The following is a 23,707-nucleotide window of genomic DNA, read 5'->3' as shown; positions in this document are numbered from 1 at the left end:
GTTTTGTTCTAAATATTAACTACGTTTTTTTAAATGTTTTCTAAGAAAAACGAAATAATTATTCCGATCGAAATCAATCTCGATCAGCTTCATAGTACATGTCCAGATTTGATTCTCCGTCGGGTCTCTGTCATTAACATTTTTTCATCGTACAATTCCAAATTCAGTTTTCGTCGCCTCGTCAAAAATCCGTGCAACCGATTCGTTTAGTTCGACGCGAAGAGACTTTTCGGCGGTGCTCTAATTCACGAGGCGAGCGTGTAATACAGTATCCTTGTGACGAGAGCGAACGGCAAGGCTGTATATGTCGAATGGCGTCGTGTATGAGGAATATACGGGGGCGTAGAAGTGACGTGCCGTTCCATTGAGACACGCGAGAACGACGCGGCTCGTGACGACGCGAGGCGCCGAAATAGCGTCGGCGTCACTCACCGCGGGACTCGGTTTCAATACCGTAAAAGAATTCTCTCGTGACGACAGTCCTTTACCGCCACATTCTCGGCTCGATGACGCGTCGCGGTCGTCGCGGAGCGATTGCCAATTTTTTCGACGGACGCAATGCGGGAAGAATGCGTCTCCCGATCGACTTTTGTTGACGTTGGGAATCCGCGCCTTCCATCGATCGCGCGAGTTTCATAATTTGATTTGCAATATTGTTTAAAAATTAAAAAGATAATCAGACACATATGGCTGTTATACCGTGGCAATGTAAGCAATGTCTTCAATTTATAAACTAGGCGACGATTTTACTACGAAAAATTTTAGCTCTGTTACTCGCCGCGCGAGAAAGTTTTAATTTCTTTCAATTAAAATTCTCATTGATGACAATTGCAGCCTCCGTGAATGCATCACCGCGTTAAACGATGTATTGTCGATCCTCCGATGAGTTATTGACTTCGTCGGGACCTTTTAATTACGTCTAATTAAACGATCAGCACCGTAAAAATTATATCATCCGCCGTTAAGCAACTTGTTAAGCGTCTTACGTCATCTCGAGCCCTTTTATCTTCGGCTTACGTTTTCCGACGCGAGTGTAATCGTTCTCGTCCACGACGGTGTATAAAAACGAGGTTTAAAGGTTCTAAATATTGCAAATCTTTTCGGAAGAATTGTGGGAGCCACTATATATGTGTATAAAATGAAAATATTATTTTTGTGTACCCAGCTGCGATCACTTTATTTCCATCTTTCCCGTACCGGCCGTGATAATTCTATCACGGACGCGTACTACATGAAATTCACGAGATTGTTCTTTCGCGGGGGTCGTTTATAAGGAAATGATCGCGCGAGTTTATTAGTCATGCACTGTTGCGCGGGCAATGACGATTCGTTTTGTGCCGTTCTCGACATCGCGCCTCTCGCCCACGCGCGATTCTTTATATGAACAAATTCTAAGAGCGCGGCCCCGCTTTCGCGTGACGTATTATTTGTTTTAACACGAGAATAAGTCCGGCCGCAATCTACCAGACAGTTAACACGTTGGCCTCAATGGAGGATTTCCTCGATGGGAGGGGAGTCGATTCTCTTGAATTCGTCAACCGGTAATTTATCCAAAGTATATGTATCAAAATTTAATCGCCTTTCTGCATCTTTCTTTTCTTTTTTTTTTTTCTTAAAAAGAAATGTGTCAGTATTTATTAATACATTAATGACTGAATACATCAATTAAATATTTTAAAATTATTTTAAACGATTAAAAAGACAGGGCAATCCTCCATCTTGGGAATTTTGGGAAACGAAATTATGCCGAATTATTTCGTTTTCGTCAATCAACGGCATTCGGTAAACGACAAAAAAACGACCGTGTTCTTTCGCGCGGGATGTAGGCGGCGACGCTGCCCCAATTCGCGTCCTGACGGACACTTTTCGCTAACGACGCTGCCGCACATTCGGCGATTAATGTCTAATTAAATTTAGGGTCTTCATCGTGCATGTCCAGCATAGGGAAGAAGCTCGGAGAAGTCGATCGAGGCGCATGCGCCACGTGACGAATTATCTGACGATTGGCAATGCCTGGATAAGATCGAATACCTATTACATGTTTGTTTACTGATAGAGCAGAGTAGTAATTAAATATCATTTTAATAGATGGCGCCACCGATATGATTTGGTTCGCGCGTGCTATATATTTTTTTTAATAAAAAAAAAAAGATCAGATCGCATAATCGCCTTAAAACACGTAATCTCATTAAATGCTCCTTATTAATAAATAATAAAACGATGCATTTTCTAATACTGTTTCTTGATTTATATTTAATTTTTGCTTAAAATGAGCTAAAATTCAGAGTTATTAATAATAATAACAAGAAATAGCTATTTTAACTTCTTTAATTAATTTTTTGAAAATTTTCTTTGACAAAAATGTCGAAGAAGATATGATATAAATTACACTTATTACATTTAATTTGACGTTACAATGTTAATATTATAATATTTAATATTATAATTAATTTAATTATCTAAATTCTGAATAGAAAATTGATAAGATAAAGTTTTCAAACTGTATTTGAAAGAAAACATTTAAAGCTGAATTTTATTAAAGACTTGCATTTCGTTATAATTTATTTAGTTATAAATATCTTATAAATACAATTTCCTTTAAAAAAATATTGATTCCAAATATTTTCAAAGTAAAAGAATCTGTTTCTTTTATTATACAGGTGTGTTAGAGCTACGTTGAAATCAATCCGCGAGAGTATTAAATATCACCGTCATTTTCGACCTAGCGTCCAGTTGTGTCCAAGCACTCCAAGGGCTTACTCGGCAAATCTTTAAATACCTATACTGGCTGCACTCGTTGCCCACTCTCCACTTATTATATCGTGTCTGCGTCGTCTGTTGCGTGACAGCAACGCGAACGCACATCGTGAACGTGCGAACGTGCGTTCTGCGCCGTCGTGCACGAGACATGGAGTGGCGAACGGTGGTGGTGATAGTGCTGGTCGTGAGCCTTTGCTTCTTTATCGTACCGATCAGAGTCGGGCCCGATAAAGCTGTCGAGGAGGACGCGGAACTGTTCGCGAAATATGCAGCCCGATACAATAAATCCTACAAGGATGAGCCCGCGGAATATAATAAGAGATTCGAGCATTTTCAGGTGAAAGACGAGACGATTTCTTCTTTCTTCTCCAGACCGATCGTGGGGGATCGCGAATCGCGAATCGCGATCGGTTTAAATGGTTGCGCAACATTACATTGTTCTCCTCGGACTTGGCTCACGTTTATTTCATTTATACGTCGACACGTTATAATTTAAATATAAATTTCGTTAAGAGATTTAAATCGTAAACATAAATGTTACGCGCGCTCGCACGCGCGTATTATGAGTCACTCGTGTTTGTGTATGACTTGGTGCAAAGCACTAATTAGCTTTATCGGCACTGACGGAAGAAGAAGAGTAATGATAAAAAGCGTTAAACTTGTTTAATTCTATAGAGATTTGTTACAGTTTTACCTAGACATTGACGTTCCGCTACATATTCACATTTATCGATTATTTTATTCCGAAATCTTCTGAAAATTAAATTTATAATGTCCGGAATGTGTAACTAAGTGCAATAATAATAATAATTATATAATGCAATATCAAAAGATTCACATGGTAACATTTAAGTTAGAAACATAATTAGCGTTGCAAATTAGCGTTGCATGTAGATGCAATTTTCTTTTTTTTTTTACAATAGTATTATATAATAAAGAAATTAAATCAATTGCAGAAATCATTGCGACATATCGAAAAGCTGAACGGTTTACGATCGTCGCAGGAAAGCGCGTACTACGGGCTAACAGAATTCTCCGATTTGTCCGAAGATGAATTCTTGCAACAAACGCTACTCCCCGATTTACCTTTGCGGGGTGAGTTTAATTTTGACTAAGAAAAATAGCGATTAAGGCCCAGTTTCACAAGTATCGGTTAACAATTTTAATCTTAGATTAACTCACTCTTCGTCTCCTTCTAACGTCCCCCTTAGAAACAGACAAAGAGTGAGTTAATCTAAGATTAAAAGTTAACCGACACTTGTGAAACTGGGCCTAAGTTAATTAAATGTTTAAATTTGAAATACAAGCAATCACGAGATTAGAGCAACAGAATCAATGAATATCTACAATTCTGTTTTAGTTTTGGCGTACAACATATTTGCTTTTGAAAATATGTCTGTTTATCAGTACACAGCATGTTCGCGATAATATTTGTATTATTATATTATTTGTTTATTATATTATTATAATTAATACATTAATTAATTTGTAGTGTGTACAAATACGCGCCAAAGAATAAGTTTTACGAATAATTATTTTGTTTTAATACTAATATGCTAAAGACAAACGATCTTAAAAATTTTCAAGATTTATTAAAATTGAGCTTGCTATATCACTTAAAAAATGACAAAGAGTTTCTCGAGAAAGCTCGATTCACAACGAGAACAATAAATTATTTTATTTCAAGACTAATGCTGAAGACGAAAGATCTTTAAATCTTGGATATCTTTAGGATTCATTAAAGTTAAGTTAGCTATATTATTTAAAAATTAACAAAAGTTTCCCGAAAAACTCGGTTCTGTTTGCAACGAGCACAATTTAGTGTTGTAATTTATTTCTTGATACAAATATAACAATTTTGTCAATTAGGGCAAAAACACATGATAGCGTCGTATTATCATCAGCATCTTACGAGCTCGGTTAATCGTGTGAAGAGATTGACAGGTATACCCTCTAAGTTTGACTGGCGGGACCAAAAGGTAGTAGGACCAGTTGCGAGCCAAGAGAGTTGCGGCGCGTGTTGGGCGTTCAGCACTGTCGGGGTGGCCGAATCGATGTACGCCATCAAAAACGGAACTTTGTATTCCTTTAGCGTGCAGGAAGTAGGTCGTTATATTCCTGACACGCTTTTCTATTTGCAACGCGAGGGAGCCGCTCGAGGAAGAGACCCCGCGTCCCAAAACGCAAATTTTACGGAAGTGCTTTCACGGAAGCATCGTCGAATAAATTGGCCGTACACATTGATGGACATTAAAAGCAGCTGGGTTCTTATTCCAGCAGCTCCCTCTTGATCTTTCAACGTAGTCTTTGAACGCTTATACTTAGGGAACTAGAAAAAGTTTTGAGATTTAAGACGCACGAGGTTCTCTCAAACACTCCGAGAAAAAAAAAACCGATTCTTTAAGAAGTGAATATATCTTGAAAATCTCAAAGCTTCTTTAGACGTCCCTATATATTAACTCGTCAGCCGATTATCGGTTTATCCTCCGACATTATGCAGATGATTGACTGCATGCCAGGCGGTAACGGATGCCAGGGTGGTGACATATGCAGTTTACTCTCGTGGCTGTCGACGTCGAAAACAAGAATTACATCTGAGACTGATTACCCTCTCACATTGCGAGCTGATACGTGTAGATTGCCTAAGTACGTTGCATACAAATTGCGAGGATGTGTTTTTTTTACCGAAGGACAAAAATATCATAGGACTTGATCTTTCAGAATAGCCGCGAAGCCATCGGGAGTTGGAGTAACGGACTTCACATGCGACAGGTATTCATTTTTTGCTTATGCATTATTATTTATAATACGTTATTTTTTCATTATTACTTATATATAATGCTCGTTATTATTTAAAATGCTCCATTTTTTTCTTACACGCAAAATAAATATCGTACACACGCATTTCTTTCTTTTGCTATGTAATGCACGTCACTTGCCAAGTTGTTGATTATGTCGGCGTTAACAAAGGGTGAAAGCCTGAAGGCTGGACACCGCGCTGTGTCCAATGCCCCGGTATTCGCGAATAATCGAGTTTGTTTCAGCTTTGTAGACGCAGAGACTGAACTTTTAACGCAGCTCGTTACTCATGGACCCATGGCGGCTGCTGTGAACGCCATATCTTGGCAGCATTATTTAGGCGGCGTAATACAGTGCCACTGTGATGGTTCGTTCAACAGCTTGAATCATGCGGTGCAGATAGTGGGATACGACACGGCAGCGAGTATACCGCATTATATCATCAAAAATTCGTGGGGACCGTCCTTTGGCGACAAAGGTTACATTTACATTGCGGTCGGCAAAAATTTATGCGGTAAGATCAATGAACAATAAGCAGCGTGCAATATTTCGCGTTAATTGTATTGAGTGCTTATTTCTCTTTAACGGATAAACGAATATCTTGTCGTGTGTTTGCAGGTATAGCCAATCAGGTCTCGTCGCTCGAAGTTGGTTAAACAATCAGAATTTTAAATCGTAGCGTTTCTAATTTCTGACGAAATAAATCAAGAAGTATTATGTTAGAAAAAATTGTGTCTTACCTAATGAAACATTTTATTAGGTACACGACAGCGTTAATTATATGTTTTCCATACCATATAATGTTATGTCAAAAGTCTACCAAAATACGATCACCTTAATAAAAGACGATCCAAGAGAAAAAGATCTTTCAGAAAGTGAAACAGTGATATCTACAATCGTTAAAAGTTATACACAGCTATGCGAGCTTTTTTTATATAATAATCGACACTATAAACAAACGAGACCTTAACTTTTCTTTGGATTATTCTGCCTAATCTATATTTACTAATTAGTAATTAGTAATTTTATTAATTTTAATAATTAATAAATAAAATAATTTTCAAACATTTGAAATTTTAGTTTCTAATTTTAACGCTATCGTAAATTAATGAGAATTATGCGTATATATACTAAGTGCTTTTATAAATATCTAGTTCCAACGCCAAAAAATCTTAAAAAGAGCACTCGCCTAACTGTAATATCTAATTATAATATCTAATTATATCAGGGTGAATGCATAATACACACTGACTACGTTAATAAAACTTATTAGAGTTTTATGAACTTTGCTGTGTGACGCGCTAATTTACGAGCTTTCTAGAGAATCCACCAATTCATCTTGATCGTCCGAGTTCCAATCGTACGAGGCGATTGATAACTTCTTTTTCATTTGCTTCGTCAACGGCGGGATCATATGACGTGGTATCAGGAAGGTCGATAGGTTGAACAAGTCCAGAAAGACTTTGTATCTATCGCTATTCGCCAAGACATATAAAACAACGAAATTTTTTATTAAAAACATTTGCATTTGCAAAAACTAATCGATAAAGTATTTGCCGTTTTATGAAACGCGATGAATTTCTGACGTGGCGTATTGAATGATAATTGACAACAGTTATTTAAAATTTAAATGATGACTTTAGTTAAAATTATCGACAAATAAACGATATATATCTTAATGACTTATGACATTACAATGATAATTTGTGCTAATGATAAAAACTCGCGATAAATAAGAAATGTTATTCGCGATATTATTTCCGCTGCCACTGACGTATATTTTCAGTAAATAAATTATTTCGTATTAATTAATAATTTCAATTAAGGCTCCTGGGTCGTTCGTTTTACGGCTGTTTATTAACTGTCAAGGGAAAGGCGTAGACTTAACTTCAACTCGGAGTATTTTCGAAGTGTGCTGAAGTGATCTGTAGTGTTATTTTAAGCAAATATCTTTTTATTTGGAAATACTACGCAAGAATTCTCAACGTGTCAATTCTCAACATTTCTCGCTTCTGACGTCACATCTCACGATATGTCGGGAAAGAGCCCAGGAGCCTTAATTAATAATAAAATAAATAATTTTGCGTTGATAATTTCAATTAATTTTTTTCATTAATTGAAGCAGATAAGTACCTTAATGTGGACTTCAAATATTGATAGCCGGAGGAGCCACCAGTGCCTAATTGTTGAGATCCGATCATTCTTTGTACCATGATAACATGGTTATCTGAAAAGTAAAAGAACATTCTACTGGTTGTATAAACAAATGAGATTACGATATGACGCACACGCGCGCCTTTCAGTTAGTAATTATAAATAATTTAAAACTAATAATAGTAATTATGTACAGATAGCTATCAGTGAAAAATAAGAGAAACATTCTAACGATTGTGTAAACAGATATATAAGATTATGTTGGACGCATACGCGCATTTTAGGCAGCAATTATAAATAATTTAAGACTGATAAGTAGTAATTATGTACGTACGAGGGAGTTCCCAAAAAAGTTCCGAAATAATTTTTTTTTAATATTTAAAGCGTACTTACAGGTCTGAAACATCAATCCCTTTCAAAGTACTCTCCATGTGACTTAATGCAACAATCCCAGCGCTTCTCCCACTTCAGGAAACACTGTCTAAATTCTTCTTCCGGAATACTGTTACGGGCTGCCAGCGATTCTTGTTGAATCTTGTTAATGTCAGCAAAACGACTTCCTTTAAGTTGCTATTTTATTCGTAGGAAAAAAAATTATTGTCACATGGAGAGGGGATTAAAGTTTCGAAGAGGATTAAAATTTCAGACCTGTAAAGTACACTTAAGATATTTTTTAAAAAATAATTCCGGAAACTTTTGGGTACTTCCTCATGTATAATATGTACGTATATAATATAATTAATATATAATAATAATTATGTGCATTTGTATGTGAATGCATACGTTATAAGAAAATTTTAAAAATATCGTATTTGTTCTCGTGAATATTGTAAGAAAATTGAAAAGAAATTGTTAAATTTTAGTCAAATGTAAACGTATAAATAACAAGATATTAATAATAATTTTTCTTACACCTCCATTTTGTGATTAGAGAGTCGATGTCCATTAACGCCGTGAGGATTTGATGCGGCTGGCTGAATCGTGCTTCATCTCGATACAGGGTGATCATTATTGCTCCCTGAAGAGCAGTGTGTGAAAATCTGCGTTCCCCCCGTGACACGAGGCCATTATGAAGCGTCTCTTTGAAGATGCTGTCGAAAAGTGCTTTCCGCGAGCGCACATTGGTCAAATGATAATTTTTGACGCATTCTTCTGATATTGTCTGAAAATTTGATAAATTGTATGAATAGCAAATTGTTTCGAAATTCAAAAATAAACGAAGAAAACAATGTTGCATATATTTAAACGGATTTCTTTACGCTTCTGTTCTTTGTAACTTTAAACTTTGCAAACTTGATCTTTAATGTTAATTATCTTCATAATCGAGCTTTAAATTAAATTTCCTAGTGAATGTTTATTATAATATATATATTTAGAAAGCAAAGTTCTAATTTTTTTAATTGTGTTGTCATTATTTCAGATTTTTCTAGAGAGAGAGAGAGAGCTCATCGCTGAAATTGTTGAAGAGATACGAATATAACTTAGTTATCTTTACAATATTATGAGTTAAGATTAGTGGCCTCGGGCATACTTACATTTACAGTTTGTTTTTGCTCGGCCAACATCTTCTCCACCGATCGCTTGTACTTTCCCCAGAAATCGAAGTCGTGTGTCTCTAGCCCTGGTGTTCTGCTCAACCAGCTCTGAACCAGAGTACTGAGACTGGGCTCCTCCTCAGATCGCTTGATCGCCTCGATAGCTTTAGGATCTCTCCCGAAGATCTTTAGGTAATTAGATTTGATCCTGAGTTCTTGTTTCACGCCCAGTTTGTTCTCCAGTAGACGGAATTGCAGCGATTGGAAACCCGAGGCCGGACACAATAAGTCTCTAAACGCCATGAAATCCAACGGTATCATCGTTTCCAGAATCGTCACTTGGTCCACCAATAACTGAAGATCATGATATTCATTTGTAAATAATTTTCGGCATTTTGTCAGTTTGTTTAAACAACAAAAAAAAGGAACTGACACGACCAAATTGTGCGAAGATAAATTACATTGTTAAATGTACACGATACTGTTGTTTTCATATTATGCTTTCTATCATGTTAGCTCGATCGTAATAATCATTAAATTAAATGAGAATTGACAATTTAAATTAAATAAAATAATTAAATTAATAATTTTCATTTTAATAAGAAAAAGATAATTTCGTAAAATGCGTGATTACAAATCTCGTAACTGTGAAAGAACATCTTGAAATGTTCTCATCGATTTGTCAGCGTGGCTGCATTCGCATTTCTATGGGTGCCGGTGCAAGCAAAGGGTGCGTGAACGACATAATACGTTATTACAATGCGTTGCAAGGTGTATCTGGAAATAAGTATAGCTTTAACTATACTCTTTAGAGAACGCAAGAATGATTTTTCTTGACAAAAATTTGACATTATCTCGCAATTTGTGAATCTTAATTCACTCGTGTATATTGCATAGATTAGATGTCACATTTTACATATCTTCCGAGCGGTATTGTATACTAAAGACAGTAAAGACAAATTCAATTATTGAAGACAAGTTGCTCGCGCGTGTTACTCGCTTGTAATTCTATTTCGAGACACTCGATATTACGTGCTCGTGCGTATCGAGAATACAGTATCACGGAGAGACGTTTTATCGAATCAAAATAAAGAAAGGTACCGACCGCACCTTCTGCGGTATTGAAATAGAGTAACGGGTTTGTTACCTAACGTAACTCTTCTCCGTTCTCCCTTTAATGCACGCACAAGCGCCCGGTATCGCATATCGTCTAGAAATATTATCTTACTGAGCCCCCGCAGGATTCCTGTGCGGTTCCCACAGTCTGTCTTATTTATCACATCGTGCCTAAATCAGGAAAGAAAAATCGTCGCGCGCGTCACGCACTTGATACGCCGATCGTTACGAAATGTTCGACCTAGTTTATCGTAATGAAGCAAGTTACACAAAGATATCGAAGCATATATTAATACAGCTGTAGCGCGGGGTGTTACGTTCGATGTTTTCGACACATGTAAGAGGATGTAAAAGAAAGTGTCGCGGTAGTAAACAGCTTTGTCTGGCGAGACAGAAAAATTTGATTAAAGGGACACGCAGACTGTGGCGAACTAATCGGCTTGTAATTAAGGGCCGTTCACCTTGCATCACCATCGCCATTATTGTTAAATAAGCGGATTTCTGTTCTGACATTTACTCAGCGTGTCGCTTTATAATTATATTCTATTATTAGACGACATTACATAAAATCGCATTTCGTATAAGAATCTTTCTTGAGAGAATCGCCTTTACGTAGGTACGTCGAACGTACCTTCAGAATAAGCACAATGCGATTCAATCGTTTGAGAATGTCCAGGGTTTTCGACTCGTTCAACACGTGAGAAATTCCATTGCCCCGGGTGGCGGCCAAATGATCGTTAGAAGACCCGTTGGACGCATTGCAATTGTTGGATTCGGAGCTGAAGAGCGCCCTAACGGAGTCGAGCTCGAAAATAATTTGCTTGAACCAAAGCTCGTACGCTGCAACAATTGCGATGCAAATTAGATTAATATAAAAGTTGCAATAAATACCTAACTCATATAAATTAATAAAATAATTATCAAAATATAAGAGCTATAATGAATATGTACAATGACTCACAAAACTGATTAAATTGTACCATTTGTAAGAAATATGTATATATTTCGGTAATGTGGATAAGCACACTCAAGAAATATGAAAATAATTTAATGCCAAAAGGAGAGTGTTAAAGAAAAGTCCGAATTTATTTTGCTGTACAGTAATTCTTGGGTCATCGCGACCAAATTTGTCTCTCGCTGTACTTCTGACTTTTTCGAAAACTCGAGATCCTCTCGTTAGTCTGATTCTTTCTCTCTCCGGATATCATTTCTTGCTTAAATCGTCGACTCTTGTTTGTAATTGTTTCAAATCTATATAGCTCTAGTTATTGACCTCATAATTCTATTTATGGATTGCGTGTTTATAGGAAGCTCGCTTTTCGTCGTCCCAACAGTTTCGACTACACATTGTTAGGAATTTCTTTTAAAAATTCGTTAACAAAGGTATCTGTCTTGTAACATCATAGATACTTGTTTGTATGTCAATATTGAGAAATTTCAGCAGTTGCCTTTTTTAAATCAGTTAATCGTAGATTTATTGTGTAATACATTTACAGAATTATTGTAATATATTTGATCAGTTTCATGAGTCGCTGTATGCTATTAATCAAATTATTATTTAAAAAGTTGCAAAACAATTTTAAGATTATATACTTTATTTTTATAACTTTCTTATATTTTTACGTTTTCCATTTACTTTAAGGAACAAACTGATATATTTGCTGTTTTCTTTTTCTTTAAAACATTATTTAAAATTTTGGAAAGAGACAATGTATTAAATCACTGAGCTTTCGCGCTATTGAAACAAAATTTATATAGAACGTAATGAAGAAATAAATAAAGATATTTTGCTGCTTTTTTCACTGCTTTTGTTGTGGCATAGAAAAAAATTCAATTGCCAGACTATGTATAGAATTAACGTTAATTATTAGTAAGATACCTTGATGAGTGACAATAAAAAGATGCTCGTCGTGAACTGCATTGCCGTATTCGGCACTGAGAAGCCTTTGCGCAGATAAGATCTTGTCTAAACACAGATATTCGCTATAGTTCAACGCCGGTCCTTGCGTGAACTCGTTTCGCTGTGCCTGATCGTTCCGATTATCCTCTCTTCAACAGATACGCCATTGATTTATACGCGATGACATTTTAAATGAAAGAGTCGCGTGACCGGTTACAATGTGATGAAATCGAATGATGATAAGCTGCTTAATGTAATCTGTTTTGACGAATTTGTCATAAAACGCGCACTTTCGTCATAACTTTATCATAATTAATTTAAAAATATAGACTCTTCAAAATTATGTGAAAACACTGGATTTGAATTTATTTGATGTTTGTTCTGAAATAGAGCTTTTATTTTAGAGAGTACCTATTATGTTTTAAAAAGACCAAATCGCGTTTTTTTTTCTTTTACATCGAAAGGCAAAATAAAGTTAAGAAATTACAGAAAACTTCAAAGTATAACCGTGCTTTTTTCACACACTAAAATATTCGCTATCGCAATCTGTAATTTTCTGTGATAAATAATAATGGAGATGTGTCTTTGTCTTTATGTATCTATAAAGAATATTAAAAACGTGTTACTTACTCAATACTGCTCACTGGGCAAGACATTCCTCAAATGTGTTTCCCCACGTTGATATAAGAAGTAGATAAAGTAACACTTTGAGATTTCACACGAAATCGATATTTCTTCTCTTCGTTTTAGTGAATGGAGTAATTTCTCGAATTCTCTTTTAATATAGGTAACAGGTTGCAATTTACTTGGAATATCCGATTGAGATTCCTTAAAATTGTCGAGAACCGCATTTGCATGTACGAGAGACCACACGCAACACACGTTGTCGAAGAGGTGGATGGCGCTCGACTAACGCTCGATTCGACCTTTAGAATTTATCTCTGTAATGACAGTATTGTTATTGAAAGAACTTCAGAGCGGAACGCTCTTGCGATAACGAATATTATTTCGTAATAGACAAATTGTTGAACGTTAGTAAGTTAGTAAGTTAATATTTAGTTCTTCAAAACGGATTATTGGAGTTAAAGACACCTTTACCTTTATTTTTACGGAAGACATTCCTATTTTTAACAAGCGCGGCCCTACAAATAATAACAAAAAGAATTTTATTATATAAATTTCATTATACAGTTTAAGTATATGAATATTATTAAATAAACGAGAATTACTTCGCACGTTTCTCCACAAGTGACATCAATGTAAATTATTGTTATTAATTATTATTACACTTGATTAAATTACATATTTTTTGGATATTTCTTATGGATATGTATGAACAGTTTAATGTATTATATAGTTATTATAGTTAATAATTCTGAATATATAGTGAATAATATATAACGGATAGCATTTTTAATGGCAAATAAAAAATACATCAATTTAAACGTATAGTTTAAATACAGAACTAGTAACTTTTTAGATAATTGTATATATACATACATATACGTATATACATTGTGTATATATACATACATGAAATGTACATTATCGTGTGCGAAAAATGCCAGAAGACATATTTTTAAACATAGTTTATGGACATTTTAAGATAATAATACGAAAATGAAATAATACAAAAGGTTTTAAATATCCTTTTACTCATTCATATATCTATATATATGTATACGTAGATAATTCTATGTACATATAATGTATGTTATATGTATACATAAAATTATAGATTATGTAGAAAAAAATATCAGACTGAAAAGTTTTAAACATTATTTACAAATATCAAAATAAAAATATAACAAGACAATTTTCGATATCCTTTTTAACAGTCCTTATGTAGTTTCAAATTTCAAAATTTTTATGCTAAAATCTTAATTTTAATAATATTAGCATATTTTAGTTGATTTTTGTTCAGAATGTTATTGCAAAAATTCAATTAAATATTATCGGCTTGCAAACAAAAGATTATTTTAAAAGTGAACAATCAAACGCGCGCGAATCGATTCTTAATTTAAGCAGTAATTTATCACAGGTAAGTCTATCTGTCTATCTGTCAGTAACGTCAAACTGTTATCCATTGAACGATTTATTACAAAATTCTGCAATACTGTCTACCGCGAATTTCTTTTTGTCTATCCTGACTCTTCTCTCAAATGGCAGATGTCGCGTCGTGTACGCTTTATTGCTTTAGTTAAAGCAGTAAGATTATTAAAAATGGAAATATTCCAAAAGTAAGAAGAAAAAGATATAAGATACATATATGAAGAAATTCTCTCGGCATTTTAATTATTAATTAAATTAAACGCAATAACGCAACTTTGTATTCATTTTTTATTTATAATAATTATTATAAATAATAAATATAAAATACAACTAACAGTCGTTGAAATATACAGGCTAAAATCTCTCTCTCTCTCTAATAATTTTTAGATTATCAGATAAAAATTACTTTAAGAATTATGCTTGCGATCACGTAATGGAAAATTACGTTATAGAATTGCAGCCGAATAATAACAAACAATGCCGAGATAAATAAAGTTTATTAATATATAATATATAATTATATAATAATTATAATGACCGCGACAATCCTGGATAGCAATAAAATCCGTTCGTGACATTTAATCGTTGACCGGACACGCAGTTTCCCGGAAGTATTGATAACTCCGCATCACTGATTATAATTTTCTTTGCTTCTCTCAGAGCATTGCTCCTTTTCATCTATTTTTCGACCACGTGATCTATCGGGCTACATATAGTACACGTAAGTGAAGATGCTCTACATTACGAAATTCTAAGAAAGGTAGCTATCTAATTTTCTATTCCAAAAACATATACGATAGACTAATCTCGAATAAAGCGAAGAATTTTTAAAAATCTAATATTTAACAATTTTGCGTGAAATTTCTGTATTCAAATGTACTTGAATCGCGGAAGATTTGACAGAAAAAAGAACGAAATGTAATACATGCAGATAAAATGCACACATTGAAGAAAATATTTTTAACGGTGAATAGCGTTCCCTGGAAAAAGATATATACTTTGCGAATAAGTTTTATGCTAGAAAGATGTAACTGTATATTTATTTCAAGATTTATTGCAAGATTTCAACAGTCCGATCAACATGTCGCACTGCAGTCGTGCGCCGATAGTTGCATTTATATTTAAGTATCTCCCCGATCTATTACCATCTTGTTTTGCAGACGGTGTCTCCTTAGGTACGGCGGTTGCAAATTACTTGGAGATCCTCAATGATTCTACATGTCACTGCGTATCACTTATTCCGGGGCCGGAAGCTCTGTTCGATAATATCTTCAATGACGTACGACGCTCGTTTACGTAATTGTGTACCATCGAGAAGTGTTTTGACATAATTACCAGGAGTGTGCACGAAGGATATGTTCATCGGACGCGTTTACCGCTAATTTCTGATATTTCGCTTAATGATCGCGGGTCGTTAGATTACATTCTGTATCGCGCAAAGCGCAAGATTGTGAGCGAGCCGACACGCGCGGATATCCGAGTAGAGAGATAACATGCAACTTAATTACCACGATAAATTTAATTATTCCAGTTTCAGATTAATATCCAAGGGCAGTATCCAAAACGATATCGTAATCAACAAATAATCGATTTCACGCTACATGATTTCTATGCATTTTGTTCATTTATTTAAATTTTTCCATTGTTATTGACTTTTTTGCGTTCGCCAGTATCCGGTAGTTGATCTCGGCCGTAATTTACACAATGTAATACCTCGTATTTTATCCCGGTTTTTCTGTTTAGCGCTCGTTATTACGTTTTCTCTCGAGAAGAAGACGGCGGAGATCTGTTCGTCGCGTGTAACAATTTCCTAACGGGCACAAAAAAAACAATGACACACTTTAAACAACAGCTGCGCAAAAACGAATGTAAATATTCGTGCGACAAGTGTAGACGGTACTTAAGAAGCGATATAACTTCTCGATTATATAATTAAGTAAGAGAGATGGTAAAGTAATGTGAGATTGGCTTTTGATAGCTGATGCAAAAACTAAGCTTGTACAGTGTGTGCGAAGAAGAATATATCGAGACGGAAGCGCGTGCTAGAGGTTTAATTACGATTCCAGGCTTGAGATAGCGAGATATATTCTGCGGCGTTAGTACGTCCACCAAGTATATTCAGTCAATTCTTTTTCCAAGCGGCTATACTCGCGCAATCTACGGAATTTCCGTGGAAAGAGAGCTCGTTCTCTCGCAATCGGGTGCAACGACATAAAATGAAGATAATGCGCCGCCTGATTATTTGCTCGCAGTTTCGTTAGTGTTTGAAAGGTCGAGCCGGTTCATTGAATCGCGTACATTCCGTTTTAAGAATTAAGCTAAGAGTCGAGGGAAAGAAAAGTCGCTCGATTTCGCATACTTCTCTCCTATTTCTCGTCTCTCCTTTTTTTCTCACGATTACGATAACCCACTTTTCACGATCGCTCATTGTATGAATCGCTCATAGCTCCGTTCTTTCCAGTGTTCCATCATCCTCCGAGCGAATAGAAGACTATTTCGAGAAGGAGAGAGTGGGATAGATCGCGCGTGTAACGCGTTAGGGTTGCCGTTCTGTGGGGAACGGAAGGACGCGAAATGCCGCGCCGGAGTCGCGGATTACGGATTTATGCAATGCCTCCGACGTTAGTCATCTTGGAAGTATCTAATTGCCAATGTGGAGTGTCCGGTAAATTACGGCCGGAAAAAACATTTCACAACGGATCGGGGGAGTACCTATCGTTCAAGCCGCGGCGCTTAATACGACCGTCGCGTTTCCCGGTCGCGTGCCGTGTATTTATTTCGAGCGAATTTTGTCGCGCGCGGTCGTATTTCCGTTCCCAATTGCGCCTCGTAATCGGCCAAGCGCGAACAATCGATGCCCGCTATCGCGTATCCCTGCAGCCCTATTGATCTGTCTCACGACAAAACTCCCGTTCCGGTGCCCGGTTTAGCTTCGGCAGGAAACTCCCCGTTACGGGACTTGGGGGAACTTGAAGTACGGCAGCAATAACAAATATCCATAAATCTGAATATCGCAAGACATTCGGATATCTAATGCGCGTCCTGGAATATTTATTGGGTATCCGTTCTCCTTGGGTGTCTCTTCTTCCTCGTCGTAACTTCTCGCGCCCTCGTCCGAGCGAAGTGGCTGCAGTCTCCCGAGGACGGGACATCGCAGAGATTGTGTCGAGGCGGGCGAACCGGCGTGGCTCGCTTGACAAATTGTCGGGAAATTTAATAAAATCGGTTGCTCGCGAAGGAATAATACTCGCGCCGTAATATATCAACTTGATATCATCAAGCGGACACATCGCAACACACGCGCGGGCTGCGACCGATCGGTGCAACACGCGGAACATCTGACGCCATCGCGGAAGCACGTGAGAAGTCGGCTAATGAGATACCATTCACCGCGACTATTCGTCTTATCCTGGGTAACTCTCGGTGACTGCGTGCGTGCGAACGCTTATGGGAAGATCTGGGGTGGTGCCTCGTAATATTTCGAGCAAATAAATGACTATTGTCTGTATATAACAATTGTTGAGGTGCATCTCCGTGAAACACCTCCCGTAGGTTTTCCGTTTCTATTTTTTATACAAGGATAGAATGTAAGAGAAGAACTTTTGCAGCTTTATAGACGTAATATCATTATCGAATGCCGGTACTCGATAATAACACATTATATACGTAAAAACATATAGTGTTATTATATCAAGACAAATATCGAGTTCATCTATGCTATTTCTCTTTTTTTTCTATTTTGTGAATCGTGCAGAGAAGTAGGAAGCTAATTAATTTAATAATATCCAGATATTCAATAACAGCTGTAATATTAATATGAGGTTGTATAAGACAACATCATATCGGTATTTACAGCAATCAATTCGTTATTATTTGTTATTACTTTATTACATAAAAGCAAAATCTATTTTTAATTACCGATATGTAAATAATGTCTTTTTCATGACGGTTTCAATTTCCGTTTGCTACATAATTATTTTAATAATGAATTCATATTATAATGAGAATTATGTCGGATATTATAATGCGAATAAATTAATTCAGAAGCAGATATTTTACTGTAAAGCGGCTCTATGTAAGTTAATATAAAAAATTTACAAAATTACATATTCTTATGAAAATAAAAGAGTTTCACAAACGTGTGTCTCTCGTGAAATTTGTATTTTTTTGACATGTCCCATTCTCTTCTGATAGTCAGATTATCATCGACTCGTCAACGATTTATAAAATTATCATTTATTCACGTGCAGTGCGTTTTCGCGTTGCACCGCAAACGTTACATCCCTCTCGCGGCCGCTATCGCGACACGATAAATGGTACCTTAATCATCTAGTAAATTATGTTTGCTATGCTGCCTAATGGTGCCATAATTAACGTTACGCCAATTTACACGTAAACAATTATTGGTTATTATGTAACACGCGCACGTACGCGCGCACGTGGATACGTGATCTTCGCGAATACGAGTGATCGAGAGAAATCTTATCATTTTCAATTTCTCAATTTCCATCAGATGGAATGTGATGTCCGATCCGGATTCGCTCTCGCCAGACGGGTTTCCGCCTTTTTGCCCACTTTTTTTTTCAATACGCCAGCCCTATTTTTAGATGTACCCTAAAAAAGAGCGGGATTCCCTCTCCTTTTCTATTCTTTTTCTCATTCAGCCACAGGTAGTCGGCGTTCTGTCTACTCATGCGTTATGCGCCGCGGCCCAACATTTCTCTCAGCTCTAAAAGTAATATAAAAACTTTATATCTCCCAGAACCATACTGGTTATAATAATTTGACAATTTTCGTAGAGAGCAAAAAACTTCCCGGTAATTTTTCAAAGATAACGTTCTATTTAATGGGAGGCTCTCTCATTAAAGAGACCGAGGATATATCAAATTTATTGCGAACATTTTCAAGTTTCGTGGATTACTTTACAATGACGTGCAAACGGTAATGACGGAAATTTAATCATAAAAAGTGCGTATGCAAAACGACTTCGAGAGAGATGTAATTTTTCATCAGAAATCTAAAGGTGAAGTACGTAGACTTTAAAGAAAATCTTTCATTAAATGCCGCATTTTTATTTTTCGCCGATGTCATTGATTAATTACATCGGGAGTTACGTACTTTGAATTTAAAAAGTCCTTCTTTTTGCACGCTTTTCTTTTGTCTTCGAGGGTAATAAGTACATGGTGCAGCGGAACTGCACCGATAACGAGCATCCTGTGACAATAACATATACCACTTCTGCGCAGGCAACGTAAAATAATTATTCTTGAAATTGTAAAAACGAGAAAGTAAAAAGGAAGTGTATTGTGTTATTGTCACGAAAAAATCTAAATGATTATCTATCTATATATTTATCATGCTTACGATAACTTTGATGAAAAATATCTCTTCAAAATGGTGATTTAATTAACAATGCGCATGTTTGTATAATAGGAACTATACAAAATGACGTGAAATCGGTGAGCCTTCAAACGATCATATTATGCCGCAATGAGATTTCCGTATAATGCATATCACGTATTATGCATATAATTACTGTAATTAATTCAACTTTATTCTGACAATTTAATTAATTATTCATGAGAGCGCTTTGCCTTCTGATAACAAAAATTTCTAAAAGACAGACGTGTAATGTCATTTTATTACATCTCGCGTCTTTTAAATGTCGTTTAAATGCTAAATCATCATCGAATGGCCGCACCGTCGTCATTGTGGAAATCGCTATTACCATAGTCTTCGGGCAATCAAAAGGTCAGTTGATTGATCCCGCAGTTGGCCTTCACGATTGTTTGATAAATAGATCGCGTTATCGCTTTTGGAACCAAATATTTCTTCGAAATTTGATCGTCGAAACAATTAGGTTTAACAAGCCGTATACACGCTGCAGTACACTTTTAAAAACATGCCGCTAATTCATTCGATTTATTGCGCTAGATACTCCGATGTACTTATAGATTAAACGAGAGAAATTTGATATTGAGAATAATGTCGTTGTGGGGGGTACTCCATACGAGATCGGAATGTAGAATTCGCCATTTTTCTCACGAGGATTTGTGATTTCTCGCACGATTCTGCGCACGTACCGAGATACGTGTGTTCGGAAAATCACGACGATATCCATTCGTTTTTCTCCTCTTCGAAATAATATGTTATTATCGTGATTAGATAAATTTCCGCATGTATGTCATTAAGATTCGACTGCTTTTTTGTAATCAGTGGCCTAAAGAATATCTTTATGTATTCATCAACATATAATCAACGAAATAACTATTACGCATCTACTATTTAGATTAATCAGATTTTCGCAATCATTACAAATAAAAAATTCTCAGGATGAGAAGTATCATTAGTTATGAATCAAATCAATCAGTCAATTTTTTTGCAGTGATTAGAAAAAAAAGAACATTTCGAGATGCATCTTTAATTATCGATTAATGTGATCAGGGAATCGAATCTTCTTCTTCCATTTTATTGTCTCTAACATCTTCTCTGACTGCTTCGCGCGGACTCAATCGATCGATCAAAGAACGATTCACGATCAGGCGTTCGCACGCTCGCTCGCGGGTTCGCTCGTACTCGTCTTATATACAAAGCACGCACACAAGCGGCAGACGAGATGGTGTGTGGGACTCCGAAGGTCCACGTGGTCGTGGATCACGGTAGTGGTAACAGTCGTCCCCCGGCCGTCGTTCAAGTGTGCATGAACGTCGGTCATCATCTCCGCCGGCCGCAGCCGCTGCCGCCGCCGCCGAGAGAGGAGAGTAGCTGGGAAAAACGCGAAACAAGAAAACAAGCTGGGACAAGTTCGCTTTCGTTCGTGGATCCGTGTGAGTTTTGCGCGCTGACCGCAACGGGCAATTCGCCGGTGCATCTACGGTGCATCCACGGTGCATCCCGCCGCGAAGCGAGTTGTTCTCCAGTCCAGTTCTCCATTATCCGGGGTGTGTGTGTGTGCGCGCGCGCGCGCGCGAGTCCGCGATGTGCTCCGAAAGGGTTGCCGAACTCCGCGGGGATCGTTGATCGTGATCTGTGCTACGCGACCAATTGTCCGTGATTTATGCAATCTGATCGATCGCGCGGTCCAATAAGGATAAATCATACGCCGTTGTTTATTTTAGCTCATTATAGACTTTAGGAAAACGTGGAGGCAAGGTGATCAGTCGTTTCAAGGCTGTAAGTATATAACGTATATTTTTCTTCGTCGCGTTTAAGAGAAAAAGAGAGAGAAATGCCGAAATTCACAGCTTTGTGGCATATAAAGTTATTGAAATTGTCGTTCCTGAAGAGGCCATTATCTTGTGCAATGAATTAATTTTTTACTCGATAATTACACAGCGTTTCTTTTTATTGCTACACATTAATCGTTGATATAAATATAACTACAGGCATGAATTGCTGATCGGTAATATTGATTATAAAGTTACAAAAGTTGACAGCAATCGTAGGCAGTAGCGGAGGATTTTTACTATCTCAAACTATTGTTTTGCAACTATTGTTAGTTGCAGGAAAATTAAAATAGAGATAATTGCTATCTTTGAAGAATATCTCACATTACGCGCTACTAAACAGCGGTACGATCAATTATTATGGCCTTAAGATTTCTAAAGTATATGTACGTAGAAATATTACTTAGATATTCATCGAGCAGTGAATCACGTGAGCAATTAGTGTCCTCGCAAAAAAAATCGTCTCGTCTAATCTTGCATAATCCGCTGCTAACAATTTGTACTTTGCTTCCGAATGCTGCTTTAAAGAACACGTTGCACAGTGTTCGCGGAACTAAAAATTCCCATCGTAGGCATCGTGTTCTCGCGGAAAAACGCGAACGAGCTTCGTTCATAGCGAAAGGATTCTTCTCCAGTATCGCGCTCCTCCTCCGAGGATCCTCGTCGAGAGACGGCCGGGAAACTTGCTCGACCAGCTGCCACTGTCGCTGCCGGCGAAACGATCGCACGACGTTTCCGAGAAAAGCGAGGATGCATTTCTTCCTCTTCGTGGTTACTTCGTGCGATCGCACGCGACCCTGAACTTCTCCGCTGTAAAGACTTTTGCCATTCACACGCGACGCATGTGTACGCCGCGAGAGCCGTGTTCACATCTGTCAAACGCAGATGCGAGGGCAATCAACGACACTCGATGAACGATTTCTTTTTCTCTCCCCACCTTACACAGCCCGATCGTTCTTCTAGATTAATTGTCATCGCGTTCGCGCGGAGACGCGGACTCCGGTCGACCTGTATCGCACTTTGTCTAATAACTCTTCCATCCGACAAGTCTGATTCATAATCCTCGTTCCGCTGGAATATATGCTCGTAAGAAATCCACTCGTATTCTTCACTTTTTACTTCTCAAACGTAATCTGTCTCTTTATTCGAGAGGCGTTATTTAAAAAGTGTTTTCTTTTTATATCAAACGCCTCGGGTATCTCATATTTTATGTAACTTTATTAGCGACCGTGAACTTATTTCTGCCCCTCGTGAAATAATGTGGTGATGTTTAAGCGGAAAAAAACTGCGGTTTAGTACTTTAAATCACTCCTCCTCCTCCTCGCATCTACTTCATTTGCGATCTCACTTGTTAGACACAATAGACATAATATTCTATTGTTTAATTAACGCGCAAAATGTCAATGTTCAAGATCGATAAAGACTAACGAAGTAGGAAAGAAAATAGAGAATTTATTGCGCACGCTCGCTACTTTTTAATGCATGCAATCTGAAGGCATGACGACGTCACGTTGATTACTTAATTACGTATAACCTGTCGGTATAAATATATAAATTTTGACGTTTAATGCAGATGTCGGCAAATCTAAATGACGGCCTTTAGCAGTTTTATTTTGCATTATATGCTTCCGTTTTTATATCCTTTTCGCACGTCTCGATAAAACACATTCGACATTTATTTTAAAAAACGTGTTAATACCGCTTAATACCCACTGATTACGTACTACAATCGTAATATATTCACAAATCTGGTTTACATAATGTTACGACACGAAAGTTGCATTTATATGCTCGATTCCTATATGTATATGCTCCTATTAACCTTGCGTTTTGTAAACACAGATTTTCTTAGAAGGCTCATTCGGTAATTTCTCACCTCGACGAGGACTGCCTCGTGAGAATTAATCGCTCGACAACAAAAGGAGATTAGTCTGCTTAGTCACGATTGTCCCTCGATACTTGACGTCGGTGGCCTTGAACTTTGAACCCTGCTTGACTTCGAGATCTTGTGTGGAAACTTAAAAGTAGACGGAGACTTATGTACACGAGACATTTGTGCAAGACAACAGTTTGGCAAGATTGAAATAAATGCCAGTTTGGCAAGATTGAAATGAATTATTCCTCGAATCAATTTGACATCTTGAGACTCGAGGGGAAAAGGAGTG

General features: G+C 36.9%; 3 protein-coding genes across 8 annotated transcripts in view; 2 read left to right on the top strand and 1 right to left on the bottom strand.

The window, feature by feature from the left end:
* Positions 1 to 2,751: 2,751 nt before the first annotated feature.
* Positions 2,752 to 6,093, top strand: LOC139771048 (cathepsin O). The gene is made up of 6 exons (XM_071703505.1): positions 2,752 to 3,097; positions 3,717 to 3,855; positions 4,630 to 4,862; positions 5,261 to 5,406; positions 5,482 to 5,532; positions 5,805 to 6,093. Exons 1-6 carry the CDS (start codon positions 2,909 to 2,911, stop codon positions 6,091 to 6,093), a joined length of 1,047 nt encoding a protein of 348 aa, XP_071559606.1. The 5' UTR covers positions 2,752 to 2,908.
* Vermilion (Tryptophan 2,3-dioxygenase vermilion) overlaps positions 5,536 to 23,707 on the bottom strand; it is a 227,492-nt gene continuing 209,320 nt past the window's right edge. The window contains exons 4-11 of the mRNA XM_071703469.1: positions 13,363 to 13,406; positions 12,895 to 13,205; positions 12,244 to 12,413; positions 10,996 to 11,204; positions 9,249 to 9,602; positions 8,626 to 8,875; positions 7,693 to 7,786; positions 5,536 to 7,034 (exon numbers count right to left, since the gene is read on the bottom strand). Coding sequence (XP_071559570.1) covers positions 6,866 to 7,034; positions 7,693 to 7,786; positions 8,626 to 8,875; positions 9,249 to 9,602; positions 10,996 to 11,204; positions 12,244 to 12,413; positions 12,895 to 12,920 — 1,272 coding nt within the window. The 5' untranslated portion in view covers positions 12,921 to 13,205; positions 13,363 to 13,406 and the 3' untranslated portion in view covers positions 5,536 to 6,865. The remainder of the gene's footprint in view (positions 7,035 to 7,692; positions 7,787 to 8,625; positions 8,876 to 9,248; positions 9,603 to 10,995; positions 11,205 to 12,243; positions 12,414 to 12,894; positions 13,206 to 13,362; positions 13,407 to 23,707) is intronic.
* Positions 20,920 to 23,707, top strand: part of Ldd (lipid droplet defective) — a 36,838-nt gene continuing 34,050 nt past the window's right edge. For 3 of the 6 annotated variants that reach the window (XM_071703366.1, XM_071703355.1, XM_071703345.1), the window contains exon 1: positions 20,920 to 21,143. In XM_071703366.1, the coding sequence (XP_071559467.1) occupies positions 20,933 to 21,143 (211 nt within the window). In that variant the 5' untranslated portion in view covers positions 20,920 to 20,932. Of the gene's footprint in view, positions 21,490 to 23,707 lie in introns of all 6 variants that reach the window. The other 3 variants (XM_071703382.1, XM_071703400.1, XM_071703390.1) reach the window with 1 other exon arrangement.

Source organism: Temnothorax nylanderi, unplaced genomic scaffold, assembly GCF_030848795.1.
Source record: "Temnothorax nylanderi isolate EJ_2023f unplaced genomic scaffold, tnyl_v1.0 TNYL_tig0003_pilon, whole genome shotgun sequence".
NCBI classification, from domain to species: domain Eukaryota; kingdom Metazoa; phylum Arthropoda; class Insecta; order Hymenoptera; family Formicidae; genus Temnothorax; species Temnothorax nylanderi.
Note: the sequence above shows the minus strand (reverse complement) of the source record. Positions and strands in the feature narration are given on the sequence as shown.

Excerpts from the sequence above, each read along its gene's own strand:
- LOC139771048 (XM_071703505.1), top strand. The coding sequence starts at position 2,909 with ATGGAGTGGCGAACGGTGGTGGTGATAGTGCTGGTCGTGAGCCTTTGC. Across the intron at positions 3,098-3,716 it reads AGAGATTCGAGCATTTTCAG|AAATCATTGCGACATATCGA; the intron begins GTGAAAGACGAG and ends AATCAATTGCAG. Across the intron at positions 5,407-5,481 it reads GATACGTGTAGATTGCCTAA|AATAGCCGCGAAGCCATCGG; the intron begins GTACGTTGCATA and ends TTGATCTTTCAG.